This window comes from Carcharodon carcharias, chromosome 21 (genome assembly GCF_017639515.1).
Source record: "Carcharodon carcharias isolate sCarCar2 chromosome 21, sCarCar2.pri, whole genome shotgun sequence".
Taxonomy (NCBI): Eukaryota; Metazoa; Chordata; class Chondrichthyes; order Lamniformes; family Lamnidae; genus Carcharodon; species Carcharodon carcharias.
This window is the reverse complement of record NC_054487.1, coordinates 87,422,483-87,442,825: the sequence shown is the minus strand read 5'-3', so window position 1 is coordinate 87,442,825 and position 20,343 is coordinate 87,422,483. Positions and strand designations below refer to the sequence as shown.

At 42.1% G+C, this 20,343-nt stretch overlaps 1 protein-coding gene across 1 annotated transcript in view; it reads right to left on the bottom strand.

Moving 5' to 3' along the window:
* Positions 1–20,343, bottom strand: part of pawr (PRKC, apoptosis, WT1, regulator) — a 179,857-nt gene that overhangs the window by 3,543 nt on the left and 155,971 nt on the right. Inside the window, exons 3-5 of the mRNA XM_041216044.1 lie at positions 16,764–16,795; positions 4,778–4,934; positions 4,357–4,461 (exon numbers count right to left, since the gene is read on the bottom strand). Of these exons, the coding sequence (XP_041071978.1) occupies positions 4,357–4,461; positions 4,778–4,934; positions 16,764–16,795 (294 nt within the window). The remainder of the gene's footprint in view (positions 1–4,356; positions 4,462–4,777; positions 4,935–16,763; positions 16,796–20,343) is intronic.

Here is a 20,343-nt window from a genome sequence, read left to right as displayed (position 1 = left end):
GGTGCAAGGCTATTAGGAAAACACAGAGCAGTGGGACTAATTGGTTGGCTCTTTCAAAGAACCAGCACAGGCACAATGGGCTGAATAACCTCCCAGGCTGAAGCATTCTCTAATTCTATGATTCCAAGATGATCTGTGGCATTGAATTCTTTTCTGTGCCCTGTATAACTGAACTCGGATTACAGAGAGGAAGTGAAGTGTGATTAAAAGATCAAAAGTGACCAGTCTTTGTGCTTCTCTCAACATTCCAGGACTTAGTTTGGCTCCTGAACAAACACAATCTGAAATAGTTTCCTCCAACGAACATGCATCCTGAATTATGGCTAATCGTTTTAAACACCCATTACATATAAGGGTTAATTTAATGTTTTTAGTCTCACTTTCAGGAAGAATTATGTTGCTGTACAAGAAAGCTAAGGCCTGAAAAAAACAGGATCTTTTACCTGCCTGTCTCCTCAAAGAAATGCCTGTAATAAGTGTCAGGGTTTCAACAAATAAGGCTGAACAACTGAGCATAATTCTAGTCATGTGGGTCAATTAAACTGAATCACCAGAGCAAATAATTCCAACCGAGCAGATGTTGCTGGAAAAATTAAACGTTAATGGTCACATGAAGATAGTAAATGGTGGGATGAGGGTTATATTTATTGCTAATACAATTCGTATTCTCCAACTGTAGAATGCCAACCGCACATTTATCATGCACACACAGTAACACGCATGTCTCTCACATACATGTCCACACACAAACGTACCCTTGTGCCTCACACAGGGTCCAGGAGTGTGGGGGAGTTGGGGGCGGGGGCGGGGGTGTGTGTGTGTGTGTGTGTGTGTGTGTGTGTGTGTGTGTTCCCAAGATACAGAACACCGGGGCCTGTACTGTGGGTGAGCCCCAACTTGGCTTCTTAATGAGAAAGCAAAAACCGGTCTTATTAGTTTATTAGCTGCTTAGCGTTTCTATTAATTACTCATTTTATTAAATGATCAATTTATCGCTTTGCTATGGATATTTTTTCTTGCTCAGCAAGTTGTTTATGTTTTCTTCATAAATTAGCATTTTTAAAAAATATATGTTTAATGTTGTGCCAAACCAGGTCTCAGGCAGCTGCTGCTGTGTTTCTTGCTGAAAGGGAACGAGGGACTCACAGGAAGTCGGACTGTTTTTTGGAGGGCTGGAGAAAAGGATTATTTTGCTTCAATAGAAACAGGAACCACAGAACCATAGGAAAGCTACCGTGCAGAAAGAGGCCATTCAGCCCATCGTGTCTGCGCCAGCCAAAAAAGAGAAAAAAGAAACTAGCCGCACATTTTAACCCCACTTTCCAGCCCTTGCTCCGTAGCCTTGCAGGTTACAGCACTTCAGATGCAGATCCATGTACCTTATAAATCAGTTGAGCGTTTCAGCCTCTATCACTAACTTAGACAGTGAATTCCAGACACCCACCACACTCTGGGTGAAAAAGTTTCCTCTCATGTCCCAGCTAATCCTTCTACCAATCACCTTAAATCTGTGCCCCCTGGTAATTGGCCCCTCAGCTAGGGGAAACAAGTTTTTCCTGTCTACCCTATCCAGGCCCCTCATAATTTTGTACACTTCAATTAGGTCACCCCTTAGTCTTCTCTGCTCTAAGGAAAACAGCTCCAGCTTATCTAATCTTTCTTTCTAGCTGCAATTTTCAAGCCCTGGCAACATTCTTGTAAATCGCCTCTGCACTCTCTCCAGAGCAATTTTGTCCTTCTGATAATGTGGGGACCAGAAGTGCACACAAATTCCAGTTGTGGCTTAACCAGTGTTTTATACAGTTCCATCATTACATCCCTGCTTTTGTATTCAATGCCTTGCCCAAGAAAGGAAAGCATTCCATATGCTTTCTTGACCACCTTGTCCATCTGTCCTACCACCTTCACAGACCTGTGGGTATGCACTCCAAGGTCTCTCACTTCCTCAATCCCTCTCAATAACTTCCCGTTTATCGAGTATTCCCTTGCTTTGTTTACCCTCCCCAAATGCATTACCTCACACTTTTTCGGATTGAATTCCATTTGCCACTTCTCCGTCCATTCAACCAAACCGTTGGTATAATTCTGGAGACAACAGCTTTCCTCTTCACTATCAACTACACGGCCAATTTTTGTGTCACCTGCAAATTTCCCAATCATGTCTCCCAATGTTTATGTCCAAAACATTATTATATACAACAAACAGTAAGGGCCCCAACACTGAGTTCTGTGGAACACCACTGGAAACCATTTTCCATTCTCAAAAACATCCATCAACCAATAGCCTTTGTTTCCTGTCACTGAGTCAATTTTGGATCCAACCTGCCACCTTCCTCTGTATCCCATGAGATCTCACTTTTCTGACCAGTTTGCCATATGGGATCTTGTAAAATACCTTACTGAAATTCTTGTAGACAACATCCACTGCACTACCCTCATCAATCCTCCCTGTTACTTCCTCAAAAAATTCTATTAAGTTAGTAAGGCACGATCTTCCCCTAACAAAACCATGCTGACTGTCCCTGATTAATCCGAGCCTTTCTAAATGACAGTTCATCCTGTCTCTCAGAATTGTTTCCAATAATTTGCCCACCAACGACATTGGACTGACTGGCCTATAATTTTCTGGCCTATCCCTCACACACTTTTTAAATAATGGTACAATGTTCTCAGGCCTCCAGTCCTCTGGGACCTCACCCATATCTAGTGAGGATTGGAAAATGATCCTCAGAGCATCTGCTATTTCCTTCTGGCTTCCTTCAACGGCCTGGGATAAATCCATCTAGTGATTTATCCACCTTCAAGGATCCCAGATCCTCCAGGATTTGCTCTCTCACTATGCTTATTGTATCTAACATTTCACAGTCCTCCTCTTTAGTTAAAGAGTATCCGGATCATCCCTCAGTGAAGACAGAGACAAATTACTCATTGAGAACCCTGCCCACATCTTCTGCATCAACCCACAGGTTACCATGTACATCTCTGACAGGCCTTACCCTTTTCCTTAGTTATTCTCTTGCTCTTAATGTACTGGTAAAACATCTTAGGATTTTCTTTGATTTTACCAGCCAATATTTTTTCCTATCTTCTCTTTGCTTTCCTAATTTCCATTTTTACTTCACCCCTGTACTTTCTATACTCCTCTAGACTTTCTACAGTATCAAGTCTTTTGTAGAAAGCCTGGAGGAGAATAGAAAGTACAGGGGTGAAGTAAAAATGGAAGCGTTGGAAATGTTCAGCACTTCAGCAGGACCTGTGCAGAGAGGAACAGAGGTCACTAACCCCTCGTCAGAACTAGTGCAGGCCTTGGACCTGAAGTATTGACTGTTTCTCTCTCCACAGATGCTGCCTGGCCTGCTGAGTATTTCCAGCATTTTCTGTTTATATCTCAGTTTTCCAGCATCTGCAGTACTTTGCTCTCCTATTAAATGCTCCTTTCAGGCGTTTGTAAGTGCGGTTAGTTTCAATTTAAAATGAGAAAATATTTATCACTCAATACACAATGTAATTTTTCTGTTAACAAAGCCCACTTGTGTGGATAGAAATAGTACATTATTGCAGGTGAATTGGTTGGTGCTAATATACTGGAAGGTTTTGCCATTTTTAAACTTGGAACTGAAACCAGGAGTAATGCACCAATAGAATATGTCACTGTTAGTTCAAGATATTATCATTTGTACATAGGATTGTTCTTTGATGTGCTTGTGAGGTTCAAGTCTTTTGGATATTCCTGTCCGGGTATTTGCATGCGGCCAGATTCAAAGAATTTGAGCTGATTGCATAATATGAACGACCAAGTTGTGTGTAATTTTCTGTTAAAGCAGTGGTTTCAAAGTGCATCATTCTAAAAACCTTAGAATTCTACGGGCTTCATTAATAGAGGAATAGAGTACAAAAGCCAAAAAGTTTTACTAACCTATGCAAAACATTTCAGCCCGCACTGTGACTATGGTTCCTAATTCTGGGCACCTGGACAATGAGTCACAGGGTTAAAGGGGGGTTGGGTGGGAGGGGGGGGGGGAGGGTGGAATAAGGGGTCTGGAAACAGTAGAAGGACCAAGGTCCATGATTTCTCTCCTTGACACACACATCTGCATATTTCACACACGCATGTAGGAATGTCTCTCAAACATGTGCAAACGACGCACATGTTACACAGATTCAGTAGTGGATCTTCACTAGTGCTCATCCCAGGAGAGGTGAGGGCAGGTTTTACCAGGACAAGGGTGTTGCACCAGGCAATACACAGTCTGTTAATCCTAAATTGGCACAGTCATGCAATTTGAAGTTGATAACCCTTTTAAAATAATATTTTTTTCAATTCTATGACAAGTCTTTCTAATGAATAGTTCTTACTCTGTTCAGAAGATCAATTTCTTCCTTCAGTTTCCCAATAAGGTCATCTCTATCCTGTAGTAGTTTGACTAGTTTTTGATTTTCCTGTCTCTCCTTGGCGAGCTCCTGGTGATAAAAGAAGCTTCACATTAATTGCAATTGGTGTACATTTAAAATAATCAATTTATCAGGATCTGGAAAATAAATGTTGAAATATTAATTCTAAAAAAATAAGTCCCACTGTTCATTTACTCTAATTGTTTTGACATCAATGGTAATGGGGCTGTTATTTGTCAGATATAGGCAGCTGCCTGCAATAAACATGGACAACGTCAGGACTGCAGGAATGCACTGGAAAAGGAGAAACAATGTATGGGGTCACACACATATCCAACCAGAGTATTTCTCATACACACAGAGAATAACCAGCATCACCAGGTACCTTTTCACATTCTTCCAATTTCTTCTCTAATGTACTGCTGAAGGTGGAGCTTGTAGAAGTGTTTCCAAAACGATTATAACCAGGTCTCTCTACTCGACCAGAGTACCTGCTGCCGGCCGAATACGCTGTGATATCTTCTTCAGGAGCAGTTGTGGTGCTGTATGAACACAGATGAAGACTTCAAACTTTAGTGGGAAGTAAAAGCGCAAAAAATAAAGCATTTTGGGCACAATACAGTGTTACAAATAAATTTGCATTACTGAATGAAAGCTGCTTCACAATGATCAGTCAATGCACAAGGTGCTGTTAGCACCTGCCTTCATGGCTGTGTCTGCTGGCGCTCATGGGTAGCACCCTTACCTCCAAATCAGAAGGCAGACATTCAAGTCTTGTTCCAGAGCCTTGAGCACAAAATCCAGGCCAACACTCTAATGCCAATACTGAGAGCGTGCTGCACTGTTGGAGCTGCTGTCTTTCTCAATCAGACATTAAACCAAGGTCCTGTCTGCCCTCTCAGGTAGATGTTACAGATCCCTGGCACTATTATGAAGAGGAACAGGGGTGAAGTGTTCACTCCACAAGAACATCACTCAAATTGGTCACTCTCACATTGAGGTTTTGGAGAACTACAGGCCAAGGGCTGGAAAATGGGGTTAGAATCAATAGGAGCTTGATGGCCAGCATGGACATGCTGGGCTGAAGGGCCTGTTTCTGTGTTGTATAACTCTATGACTCTAACTTGCTCTGAACAAACTGGCTGCCACATTTCATAAATAGCAACAGTGAGTACCTTGCAAAAGTATTTCATTTGCTGTAGAGCATTTCAGGATATCTTGAGACAGTAAAAGGCGCTATAAAAATGTTAGCTTTTCATTCTTTTTTCAACAGGTGGGTGGGTATGGACACAGTGACTCAGAGATACATACATGAACCAGCACCAGGGAGCAGATACGCTATTAAAGGACGCAAATCCACGATAAAATGTTCATATTTGCCTTTTGGTAACATTAGAAATAAAATGCTTGATCCGGAAGCCAAACTGGTAGCTACGACAGGCTGGAAATATCCAAAACTTGGCTAACCCCAGAGGATGGGAAAGAAAATAAGGTTCATGGTGAAGCCTACATGCATTCCCAAAGATATAGGTGCTAGCACCAAGGGGAGTGGATGGTGGCTAACAACTGAGCTCCGAACCAACTGCTCTTGCGAGTACTGATGCCGAATAGTGCAGATGCTGGAAATCTGAAATAAATTCAGAAAATTCTGTAAAAACTCAGCAGGTCAGGCAGTATCTGTGGAGACAGAAACAGTTAAAGGTTCAGGTCTGTGATCTCTTTCATCAAATCTCTGGACAGATCATAGGTGTTCCTGATTCAGCCAAAGCAAGGAGCATTTTTTTATTATTCACAGGACGTGGGTATCTCTGGCTGGGCCAGCACTTATTGCCCATCCCTAGTTGCCCTCGAGAAGGTGGTGGTGAGCTGCCTTCTCGAACCGCTGCAGTCCGTGTGGTGTAGGGACGCCCACAGGGCTGTTGGGAAGAGAGTTCCAGTAAAGGAATGGCGATATATTTCCAAGTTAGAATGGTGACTGGCTTGGAGGTGAACCTCCAGCTGGTGGTGTTCCCATCTATCTGCTGCCCTTGTCCCTCTAGGTGGTAGTGGTTGTGCGTTTGGAAGGTGCTGTTGAAGGAGCCTTGGTGAATTCCTGCAGTGCATCTTGTAGATGGTACACACGCTGCTACTGGGGTGGATAGAGTGAATGTTTGTGGATGTGGTGCCAATTAAGCAGGCTGTTTTGTCCTGGACAGTGTCAAGCTTTTTCAGTGTTATGGAAGCTGCACCCATCCAGGCAAATGTGGAGTATTCCATCACACTCCTGACTTGTGCCTTGTAGATGGTGGACTGGCTTTGGGGAGGCAGGATGTGAATAACTCATCACATGATTCCGAGCCTCTGACCTGCTCTTGTAGTTACAGTATTTAAATGGCTAGTCCAGTTCAGTTTCTGGTCAATATGATAATCCCCAGGATGTTGATAGTGGGGGATTCAGTGATGGTAATGCCTTTGAATGTCAAGGGGCAATGGTTAGATTCTCCCTTGTTGAAGGTGGTCATTGCCTGGCACTTGTGTGGTGCAAACGTTACTTGCTACTTGTCAGCCCAAGCCTAGATATTATCCAGGTCTCGCTGCATTTGGACATGGACTGCTTCAGTATCTGAGGAGACGCAAACGGTGCTACATATTGTGCAATCATCAGTGAACATTCCCACTTCTGACGTTATGATTGAAGGAAGGTCATTGATGAAGCAGCTGAAGATGGTTGGGCTGAGGACACTACCCTGAGGAACTCCTGCAGTGATGTCCTGGAGCTGAGATGACTGACCTCCAACAACCACAACCATCTTCCTTTGTGCTGGGTATGACTCCAACCAGCAGAGAGTTTTCCCCGATTCCCATTGACTCCAGTTTTACTAGGGCTCCTTGATGCCACACTCAGTCAAATGCTGCCTTGATGTCAAGGGCAGTCACTCTCACCTTGGGAGTCCAGCTCTTTTGTCCATGTTTGAACCAAGGCTGTGATGAGGTCAGGAACAGAGTGGCCTGAAGCACAGGTTTTGGATGAGGCAGAAAGACAGACATGCCTGTGACATGTGTCTCCAACCCCTCCCTCCTTACTGTCCAAGGTCCCAAAGACTCCTTCCAGGTGAAGCAGCAATTTACTTGTACTTCTGTCAGTTTGGTTGTACTGTATTCATTGCTCGCAATGCAGTCTCCGCTACACTGGGAAGACTAAACGCAGACTGGGTGACCGAGGAGTAGGACACTGTCTCTCAGTTTGCAAGCATGACCTAACATTCCGGTTGCTTGCCATTTCAATTCACCATCTTGCTCTCATGCCCACATTTCTGTCCTCGGGCTGCTACAATGTTCCAGTGAAGCCCAACGCAAGCTGGAGGAACAGCACCTCATCTTCCGATTAGGCACTTTACAGCCTTCTGGACTCAACATTGAGTTCAACAACTTCAGACCATGAACTCTGGCCTCCATTTTGTATTTTTTATCCCCCCTGATCCCCCTCTGTGTCTTGTTCTCATGTTTTGCTTTAAGGCAGTGCTGATCTTTATTTTGCTATTAACAGCTACTCTGGAACAATGCTTTGTTTCTTTGAAACCATCATTACCATTCCTTTTGCCTTTTGTTCCTGGACATATGTGTCATTTAATCTCCCCCCACCCTCTAACCTCTCCCCTGACCTTTTTTGGTCTACTTGACCCTCCCAACTTTTCAACTGCATAAAACCCATCACATTCCTGCCTCTCTTCAGTTCCGAAGAAGAGTCATATAGTTATGTGATAGTTCAGAACTTGAGTATTGCGAACAAAAGAGACTTTCGAGGCTTTTTGTCTTGCACTCATCATGTCACTTCACAAGAATACTAAAATAAGGGGAAAAATAACAATTTATACTGTATGAGAAGAGAGTGGTTACTGGTTGGCAAGTAGACTCTGATTGGTAGAGGCATTGCCATGGAGAATGCACCAGTGATGGTGACTTGACTTACAGTTAACTGCCAAACATTGTTTCAAATTTACAACTAGGCAGCAGGACCCTGTTATTTCTATGAATTTCAGTGCCAGTGTGATGCTAGGTATGTAAGCCACACATCCCATACACTGGTGGATTGTATCAAACAGCGTGTCCCTTCCACTACTCGCAACGGGCAAGGTACAGTCCATACCCAACCAGTATCAAACAGCGTGTCCCTTCCACTACTCGCAACGGGCAAGGTACAGTCCATACCCAACCAGCCCGTGCTTGCAAAACTCAAAACACAGTGTCCAACATCAGATGTGATTTCGCGATTGGACAACATTTGCTAAATAATCCTCAGTGTGCTAAGAATTACGCTGACACCAATTTAAAGACCATCAGCCAGGCTCGCAGTGTGGAGTATTTCTGTGTACTGGAAGCTACATATATTAATACACAGGGCCCTGCAGACAGAAAGAACAGGTACACACATTGTGCCTGTTTCAGCTAAACAAAATAAGTGACAGCCATTCGCTGACTCATTCCTCAGGCAATGCCTTGACCAATCAGGGTCAAGCTGCCTATTTTAAATTTCAAACAATGCTTGACAGTGAACTGTCTGTCAACATCACTGGTGCATTCTCCATGGCAACACCTTTACCAGAATCCACTTGCCAACCAATCAGCACTCTTCTCATACAGTATAAATTGTTGTTTTTTCCTTATATTGGTATTCTTGCCAAGTGTCCCGAGGAATGCAAGAGGAAAGGCTTTGACATGTCTCTTTTTTTTCAGTCATACTCAAGAGTCATATTGGAGTTCTGACATTGGGTGGGGAAACTATTGGAAGCAATTCTGAGGGACAGAATTAATCTACACTTGGAGAGACAGAGATTAATCAAGTTCATTCAGCATGGTTTTGTTAAGGAGTGGTCATGTCTGACCAATTTGATTGAATTTTTCGAAGAGGTGACCAGGTGTGTAGATGAGGGCAGTGCATTTGACATAGTCTACTTGGACTTCAGCAAGGCTTTTGATAAGGTCCCGCATGGGAGACTGATAACAAAGGTAAGAACCCATGGGATCCAAGGTAATTTGGCAAATTGGATCCAAAATTGGCTGAGTGGCAGGAAGCAGAGGGTGATGGTCGGGGGGTGTTTTTGTGACTGGATGCCTGTGTCCAGTGGGGTTCCACAGGGATTGGTGTTGGGTCCCTTGCTGTTTATGGTATATATAAACGACTTAGACTTGAACGTAGGAGGGTTGATCAGTAAGTTTGTGGATGACATGAAAATTGGTGGGATGGTAAATAGTGAGGAGGATAGCCTTAGGTTACAGGAGGATATAGACGGGCTGGTCAGATGGGCTGATCAGTGGCAAATGGAATTTAATCTGGATAAGTGTGAGGTGATGCACTTGGGCAGGACAAACAAGGCACAGGAATACACGATGAATGGTAGGACCCTGGATCAGAGGGACCTGTGTACATGTCCACCGGTCCCTTAAGGTAACGGGACAGGTAGCTAAGGTGGTTAAGAAGGCATATGGGATACTTGCCTTTATTAGCCGAGACATAGAATATAAGAGAAGGAGGTTATGCTGGAACTGTATAAAACACTGGTTAGGCCACAGCTAGAGTGTTGCATGCAGTTATGGAATCCGCATTATAGGAAGGATGTGATTGCACTAGAGAGAGTGCAGAGGAGATTTACCAGGATGTTGCCTGGGCTGGAGAGTTTTAGTTATGAGGAGAGATTGGATAGACTGGGGTTATTTTCCCTGGAGCAGAGGAGAATGAGGGGGGACATGATTGAGGTGTATAAAATTATGAGGGGCATAGATAGAGTAGACAGGAAGGAACTTTTCCCCTTGGTGGAGGGATCAATAACCAGGGGGCATAGATTTAAGGTAAGAGGCAGGAGGTTTAGAGGGGAGGTGAGGAAGAATTTTTTCATCCAGAGGGTGGTGGGAATCTGGAACTCAATTACTGAAAGGGTGATAGAGGCAGAACTCCTCATAACATTTAAGGAGTATTTGGATGTGCACTTGCGATGCCATGGCGTACAAGACTATGGGCCTAGTGCTGGAAAATAGGATTAGAATAGTTAGGTACTTGTTTGATCACCGCAGAGTTGATGGGCCGAAGGGCCTTTTTCTGAGCTGTAGACCTCTATGACTCTATTAGCTGTTTCTCTCTCTCCCTCTCTCTCTCCACAGATGCTGCCAGACCTGCTGCGTTTTTTTAGCATTTTCTGTTTTCATGTCTGTGACATGTTTGAAGTAGGCATTTTGTTCGATGAAACTAACAATGAAGCTGTGCTGGTGTTTCCAGCTGACTGAACAGAATTGGAATAGAGAACACAAAGACTCAATTTAAGTGCTGGCTGTCCTGAGACAAGGGAACCTGATCACAGGAGCTATAAAATATTCAGACAAGGAAGTGGTGTAGACAAACACATCAGAGACACCTGGAAGGTGAAACAAGTTAGAAAAATGCTGCTCTAGCTTATTGCAGTTCTGATAGATGTCATCAGCCTGAAAGGTTAACTTGCCATCTCTCTCCAAAGGTGCTATCTGACCTGCTAAGCATTTCCAGCACTTTCTGTTTTTATTACCTAACCAACTACAGTTGTAACATGAAGAGTATCAAATTATCAACAAGGGAATGCATACAGACCACCAAGTTAGCACAAGGAGCAAAGAAAATTCACTCATCTAACCTCTTTGTGGAACAGTAAAGTTACCTCAACTGGCAATGTGAATCAAACTAATATTATGTGGGAAAGCCCCAAATTGTCTGGGGGCTGAGCTGGTTAATATAATGCATGACTGATTCATGACTCAGTGATTTACAGGTCGTAGAGGCTGCAGTCAGCTCTACCCACTATTCATAAATAACACAAGAGTACAAAAAAAATGCAAGTCATGCCATGCACCAGGGAACAGTGAACACAGAATGATTAATATTAACATGATTTACCAATTTGGAATGCTGCAAACATACAAACATACAAAATTAAGAGGAATAGGCCACTCGGTTTTTCAAGCCCACTCTACCATTCAATAATATCATGGCTGATCTGATAGCTACCTCCCGCCTACCCCGATAACCTTTCACCATCAAGAATCTATCTACCTCTGCCTTAAAAATATTCAATGGAGAGTTCCAAAGACTCATTACACTCAGAGAAAAAAATTCTCATCTCTGTCTTAAATAAGCGACCCCTTATTTTTAAACAGTGACCTCTAGTTCTAGGGTCTCCCACAAGAGGAAACATCCTTTCTACATCCACCCTGTGAAGATCCCTTAAGGTCTTATATGTTTCAATCAAGTTGCCTCTTATTCCTCTAAACTCCAGGTGATACAAGCCTAGCCTGCCCAATCTGTCCTCATAAGACAACCCGCCCATTCCTGGTATTTAGTGAACCTTCTCTGAGCTGCTTCCAACATATTTACATCTTTCCTCAAATAAGGTGACCTGTACTGTACACAATACTCCAGGTGTGGTCTCACCAGTGTTCTGTACATCTGAAGCATTACCTCATTTTTGTATTCAATTCCCCTCGCAATAAATGATAACATTCTATTAGCTTTCCTAATTACTTGCTGTACCTGCATACTAGCCTTTCATAATTCATGCACTAGGACACCCAGATCCCTCTGAATCTCAGAGCTCTGCAATCTTTCACCATTTAGATAATAAGCTTATTTTTTTATTCTTCCTGCCAAAATGAACAATTTCACATTTTCCCACATTATATTCCATTTGCCAGATCTTTGCCCACTCACTTAACCTATCTTTATCCCTTTGTAGCTTCTTTATGTTCTCTTCACAACTTACTTTCCTACCTATCTTTGTGCCATCTGCAAATTTAGCAACCATTCCTTCGGTCCCTTCATCCAAGTCATCTATATAAATTGCAAAAATTTGGGGTTCCAGCACTCATCCCTGTGTCACACCACTCTCACTAACCAGAAAAAAACATTTATGTCTACTCTTTCTGTTAGCTAGCTAATCTTCTATCCATGCCACTATATTACCCCCTACACTATGAGCTTTTATTTTCCACAATAGTCTTTGATGTGACACCTTATGGAAAACTAAATACAGTACATTCACTGGTTCCCCTTTATCCACAGCACATGTGACTCCTTCAAAGAATTCCAATGAATTGGTTAAACACGATTATAGTTTTATAAAAGCAAAAAACTGCGGATGCTGGAAATCCAAAACAAAAATAAAAATACCTGGAAAAACTCAGCAGGTCTGGCAGCATCTGGGGAGAGGAACACAGTTAACGTTTCGAGTCCGTATGACTCTTCAACAGAACTAAGTAAAAATAGAAAAAAGGTGAAATATAAACTGGTTTAAGGCAGGGGGTTAGAGCTGGATTATAGTTTTGTTCACCATATTATTGAAGGACATAGAGGCACTGGAGATATATAGAGGCATGTATAGGAACCTAGATAGAGCAAATAGGAAGAATCTATTTCCCTTAGAAGAGAAGTCAATAATCAGAGGCATAGATTTAAAATAATTCACAGAAGGATTAGAGGGGAGTTGAGGACTCATTCCTGGCATGAAGGGCTTATCTTATGAGGAAAGGTTGAGCAGGTTGGGCCTATACCTGGAGTTTAGAAGAATGAGAGGGGATCTTATTGAAACATATAACATCCCAAGAAGACCTGATAGGGTAGATACCGGAAGGATGTTATCTCTTATAGGGGAAGATTAGAACAAGGGGACACAGTTTAAGAATAAGAGGTCTCTATTTTAAGGTGGAGCTGAGGAGATATAGTTTCTCTCAGAGAAAGAATTCTCTTCTTCAGAGAGCGGTGGGAGTTGAATCATTGAATTTATTCAAGGCTGAGTTAGATAGATTTCTGATTGACAAGGAAGTCAATGGTTAAGGCAGCAGACATGAAGGTGGAGTTGACCATAACCAGATCAGCCATGATCTTATTGAGCGGTGGAGCAGTCTCAAAGGTGTGAATGGCCTACTCTGCTCCTAAGTCCTATGTTCCTGTGTTCCTATGAGGAAAACATTTTCTTGCAGGGTGTCATGGGGGTCTGGAACTTACTGCCTAAATGGTGGGAGAGGCAGAAACCCTCAGCCCATTTAAGAAATCCTTGGATCTGCACATGAAGTGCTATAACCTGCAAGGCTACAGACTAAGAACTTGGAAGAGCGATTAGGCTGGATAATTCTTTTAAGGCTGCCACAGACATGATGGACCGAATAATCTCCTTCCGTGTTATAAAATGCTATATTTCTGTGAAGATGGTGCAAAGATGATTTGCAAAGGTAATACCTAATGACAAGGTTATATCCTGTAGAAGAGGATGAACAGGGTGAGTTCTTATGCTCTTGTGAATAAAAGGCTGTGGCATGATCTAATAGAGGCCTTTAAAATTATAAGGCTTTGATTGCGTGGATAGAGAACATCTCCTCTTGTGGCTAAGAGCAAACCTAGAGACCATCAATATATCATGGCCACTGATAAATCCAACAGGCAATTCAAGGGAAACTTCTTTACCCAGAGAATGATGAGAATGTGGAACTCGCTACCACATGGAGAAGTTGAAGTGAATTTTGTAGATGCATTTAAGGGGAAGATTGATAAATGTAAGAGGGAGAAGGGAAAAGAGGGTTATTCAACTAAAAGGTAGATGAGAAAAGATGGGAAGTTGCTCGTGTGGAGGATAAAGGGCGTGAACTGATTGGTCAAATGGCCTGTTTTTGTTTCTGTATATTCCATGTAACTTAATGATCTGGGTTACAGAAACACAGGAGGCAGGTATGTAACTTTTTAATGGGCCAATTTTAAACCAAAACCTTGACCAAAGATCATTAAACAATTGAGCTATAGAGTCAAACTATCCCATATCTAATTCTGATTACTGAGACATAAAAGACACCATAATGTCCCAAAGTGCTTTATGCGCTATGAGTTACTCTTCTGATGTGCAACCATTGTCATATTGTGGGAATCACTGCAGCCAATTTGCACACAGCAAGCTCTCTGCAATGTGATAAATAACCAGATCATCTCTACTACAGTAACTTAAAACAGAGTATATCTTGGCTGCTGTTAATGGATGTTGGTTGAGGATAAATATTGGTCAGGACAACAGGAGAACTGCTCTTTTTCAAAATAGTGGCCACAGGATCATAGAATTATAGAATAATAGGATAATGACTGCACAGAAGGAGATCACTCGAACCATTGAGTCTGTGCCAGATCTTGACAAGAGCAATTGCTCCTACCTGAAAGAGCAGACAGGAACCCTGGTTTTTTTTACATCTCATCCAAAGGATGCCAATTATCTTAAATCTGTGTTCTCTATTTACTGACTCTCCTGCCTGTAACAACAGTTCCTTTTATTTACTCCATTAAAACACTGCATAATTTTGAACACCTCATCTGAGTTACATTAAGAACTCATTACTGCAATTTAAAGTTTCAGTTCTACTAATAATTACTAGTGTGTCGTAAAAAAAGCAGATTTGTGGGCCTAATGCTCGAATTGTTCTTGAATATCTTTTTTTTTATTCGTTCGTGGGATGTGGGCGCCACTGGTTAGGCCAACATTTATTGCCCATCCCTAACTGCCCCTTGTTCAGAAGGCATTTAAGAGTCAACCACATTGGCTGTGGGTCTGGAGTCACATGTAGGCCAGACCACGTAAGGATGGCAGATTTCCTTCCCTAAAGGACATTAGTGACCCAGATGGATTTTTATGACAATCGACAATGGTTTTTTTGGTCATCGTCAGACTTTTACTTCCGAATTTTTATTGAATTCAAATTCCACCGTCTGCCACGGTGGGATTGGAACTCAGGTCCCCAGAGCATTACCCTGGGTTTCTGAATTACTAGTCCAGTGACAATACCACCATGCCACCACCTCCCCGGTCTGAGGTTTTACCAACATTCAGATTTGTTGCAGTTTGTTTTGGAATATCTGACGAGCAAGTTTCTCTTAACCACAGCCTGCAAGTTCCATCACCAGAACTTGTATGAATCGGAAACCTCAAGTAAGATAATCGAGTACGCAATTGAAACTTGTTGACCACAGCGATCTCTCAAGCAATGGGCACAGTCCTGTTGGATTCCCCAGGAACTAATAAAATGGACGTGGTCAGTATGCAAAGAGCTTGGGATGATCATGTATGGCTGGTTCATAATCATCTCCAAAAGCTATATGATACAAAATTAAATTTAAAGTAATAGAAATCCCTTTCCAATGTTCTTCACTAACTTTCCTGACACCATTAGGTGAAGGTTAATGAACCAATTATTGCTTAACAACAGCCTTCTCTTTTCAGGCAAAAGCACATTTGTTCTGCTTCTACATTCATTAAGAATTCCTTCTGTGAAACAGCAGTTCTGTTTCACTAGTCATTGAAATTATCGATGGTTATTAATATATTAACAATTAAAATCCTTCAGAAGCTTTCTTTGATTTAATTCTATTTTTCATTCACTAATGAACTCTCTCTCCCCTCTGCAAAAAAGAACCTTTCATGATCGAAAGACCTCCCAAAGATTTTACAGCCAATTAAGTACTTTTGAAGTACAGTTACTGTTGTAATTTAGGAAATGCAGCAGCCAATTTGTACACAGCAAGCTCCCACAAACAGCAATGAGATAATGTCCAGATAATCTATTTTAGTGATATTAGTTGAGGGATAGGTATTGTCCCGAATAACAAAATAGTGTCATGGGGTCTTTGTTACTCACCTGAGGGGGCAGATGAAGACTCGGTTTATCATCTCATCTGAAAGACAGCATCTCCAACAGTGCGGCACTCCCTCAGTACTGGCATTGGGAGTGTCAGCCTGGATTATGTGCTCAAGTCTTTGGAATGGAATTTGAACCCATGCCCTTCAGGCTGAGAGGTGAGAGTGCTACCCACTCAGCCACTGCTGGATTCCGTTAATTGAAATCAACTAACTACACCGGCCTGAGATTAACCTGGGATCTTTCTGGCCTGTGTGGGTCAGCTGCTCACTGGAAATTTGGGGAGCAATAAAATACTATATATAACCTGATACAGGGGGTTGGTCTGTTTCTCATTTTATTTATAGCCATTTTTGTCCCTGGTTAAACAATTTGGACTCACTGTAAAGGCTGAACAGGAGATTGAATTTGCCAACACCATTCAGTGGCCAGTTAGCACATGGTGTTGAAGTGCAGGAGGTCCCCTGCCAACTCTCCCTTCTTACTGCCAGCCAGGAGTGACCTCAATTCAATACAGTATTGCAGCTAAGGACCTGCCAAAACTAGCAGGGGTTTTGTTTGGGAGGGGGAGCAAAAGAAACAATAGTAAGAGTCTCAGTCGAGGTTGGATCTGATCCCGGACCCACTCAGTCATGCAGTTCCCAGTATATTTGTAGGGGAAAAACCAAGGTTCATATAAAACATACTTTGTGAAAAGTTTTCTTTACCTTTTCCATCGGCTTGTGGTTCTGGGAGTTTCCTAAAAGAAAAAGACAAAAATAATTTTTACTTAATAATACTTCAGACTTATTTCAAACAACTGTCTTGAGGCTTGGGGTTAAGGATCATTGTGCAGCAGAGTAGAGGGAGTTTTACGCTGGAGGTCAGTATGCTGTTGCTGATTTCAGATTTGTTTGACCAGGTATGTAGCATCCTCTATCACTGACAGGTACAAAAAACCGTCCAAAATAAAAAGGTGAAAATAGGCCCAAGTGAGTTAACAGTAGATCGGCAGAAAGTGATATGTAAAACTATCTGCTTCTTAGCTGTAGAATACACATATATTTCCATTGTATCTCATCAGATCAGCCAGAAACATCATTCATTGCAAGTTGCTGAAGCAGTTTACGTTCCAAAGCATTTCACAGAAATGCAATGAAACAAAACGTGACACCAAACCATATAAGGCAATATTAAGGCACGTCAAAGAGATAGATTTTAAGGAGTGCCTTAAAGGGAGGGGCAGGTAGAGGGACAGAGAGATTTAGGAGGGAATTCCTGAGTTTCGGGCCAAGGCAGCTGAAGGCACAACTGACAATGGTGGAATAAATAAAATTGGAGGGTGTGCAGAGATCTCAGAGGATAGTGGGGCTGGAGGAGATTACAGGGATAAGGAGGGGTGAGAACATGGAGGGATTTGATAGAAAGAAATGTCAGTCAGGATACTCGATGTGGGGCTTGAAACCACAACATTTGGACCAAGAGGATGCTCCCATGGAGAGATGTTCTCACCCAAATTGGACTGGATTGAACTTAAGAAGTCAATTGTGTAACTATTTAATTTCATCAATCATTTTCTTTACAGTTAAACCCCACATTCACTGTTGGTCCATATGTTTCTCATTTGCAAGTTAATGTAATTGAACATTAACTTAAGCCGGGGAGACATTTTTTGTTAAAAGTTTTTACGTACCCAATTGGAATGAAATTACAGGAACAGGAGGAGCCAGTTCTGCCATTAAATTAGTTTATTGCTGATCTGCATTTTAACTCCATCCACTGCTTTGCTTCCATTACCCTTAATACCATTAACTGACAAAAAGCTAGCAAACTCAGTCTTGAAATTTTTAATTCACATCTCACCCTCAACAGCTTAGTCCCATATTGACTACATTGAAATAGTGACTACACGTCAAGCACTTCATTGGCCATAAAGTGCCCTGAGGCGGTGGCATTGGCACTGGACTAGTATTCCAGAGACCCAGGGTAATCCTCTGGGGAACAGGTTTGAATCCCAACAACAAAAACCTAGAATTAAAAGTCATTGCTGAATGTCATAAAAAACAGTCTGGTTCACTAATGTCCTTTAGGGAAGGAAATCTTCTGTCCTTACCTGGTCTGGCCTACATGTGACTCTAGATCCACAGCAATGTGGTTGACTCTTTAATGCCCTCTGAACAAGGGCAATTAGCCAGTGATGCCCACATCCCATGAACAAACTAAAAAAATGTAAATACAAGTCTTTCTTTTTACTTTTCCTCATTTCATAAGCAAAACTTTTCACCACCACAGATATGGTTTTCATCTACAGGTCCATTTGAATTTACTGCTCCTATGTCCCTTTAGAATTGTAAATAACTTATATTGAGTATATAGTACAGACAAAGGCCATTTAGCCCAACTAGTCCATGCCTCCTCCCACCCCTCTTTGTCCAACCCTATCATGAGAACCCCTGTAATTCTATTTTGCATCTTCTCCAGCCCAAATTGTAATTGTATTACATTTTCCACATCCTCAGGGCCAGCTCAGACCCATCCCAGCCACTGTTTGTTTTGTCAGCAATTTACGCACAGCAAGCTCCCACAAACAGCAAATGAGATGATTGACTGGTTTGATCTGTTTTGCTGATTGTTTGTAAAATGTTGGCCTGGACACCAGGGAGAACTATCCTGCTCTGAATGTTGCCAAAATTTATTTTGCAAGCATCTAATCAGGGCCGCTGAAACCATGGCTTAATGTCTCGTCCAAATACCTATGCGCATCTGGAACTTACGAAACTCTGGCTGGTGCTAGATATATGATGCTGCAGGTATGTTTGTGAGGTGGGCAGCTTTATAATGAGATACCGCGGAGCACCAATATAATTTGTGGCATAATATGGACAAACTAGATTACTTCTAATTTTACCTACTTGCAATAAAACTTCAGAAATGTGTGCCCTAAATTAAGATGTTTTATTCAGGGTGTATCAGCTTTTAAATTAAGTAAGAAATTCCCGAATGGAAGAGATTGTGAATGTTATCAGCCATGGCTCAATGGCTAACTCTCTCGCCTCTAAGTCCATAAGGTCATGGGTTCTGGTCCCAATTCAGAACTTGAGCCCAAAATATATTTTGGTGCAGTTTTGCTCTCCATACCCAAGGAAGAATACATTTGCACTGGCGGGAGTGCAACAAAGGTTCATCAGGTAGAGTGCTGGGATGACAGCACTGTCAGATGAGGAATGAATGAATCGAAGGGGCCTTTCCTCTCTGGAGCTTGGAGGAATGGGCAGCAATCCTACTGAAATGCATGAAAGGTTCAAGGACCATGGTAGGGTAGATGCTGAGCGGTTGTTCCCCCTAGTTGAGGAATCTATGACATAGGGTCCTTGTTTCAAAATAGGGGATTGGCTGCTCATGACTGAAATGAGGAGAAATTTCTTCACTCCGAAGATTGTAAATAGTTGAAAATCTCTACCCCAGAGAGCTGCGGATGCCCAGTCACTCAATACGCTCGAGACAAAGATCATCTTATTTTTGAATACCAAGGTACTTAAGGGATATTGGGACAGTGTGGGAAGGTGGAGGCTAAGGGTTGAAAATCATTTTATTCAATGGTGAAGCAGTCTCGATGGACTGAATGGCCGATTCTTGTTCCTTTTCTAATTACTTATATTGAAGGTGTTGGGAAGCTGACAGTCTGTGCCCACAGTTAGGTAAATTACTAGGATTATCTTCTGAAATCTCCAACCAGTAATTGACTGAAAAATAGAACAAGATACCATTTTTCCTCCTCTCTGGTTTTGACTGTAGTCTGTTTTTCTGTGTGGAGAATTCTGTGTGATATTTCTGTACACCTGGGATTTCGGGTTAATTGCATATGAAAATTAATGGTTTCCTGTTACCCGTTGCCTCTTGCGTTTTATAATCCTTCAGTGTCTAATGATTTTAAAAGCTGTTTTCCTGCTGTTCCAGTTGCAGTGCATTCTAAGCCCTGCAAGAAGCTGAATATTGGTAACAGGCATGTGCTTGTAAAACAAACCAAAATGTTTCACAGGAGCATTATCACACAGAATCTGACACCAAGCCACACAGGGAGATATTAGGACAGGTAGAACAAAAACTTGGCCAAAGAGGTAGGTTTTAGCATCACAAAAAAACAGGTTTAAGGAAGGTGGTGATGTAGGGTAATGTCACTGAACTAGTAATCCAGAAGCCCAGGCAAATACTCTGGGGACATGAGTTCAAATCCCACCAGAGCAACTGGTGGAACTTGAATTAAATTAATATAGAAATAAAAGAGCAAGTATCAGTTATAGTAACTAT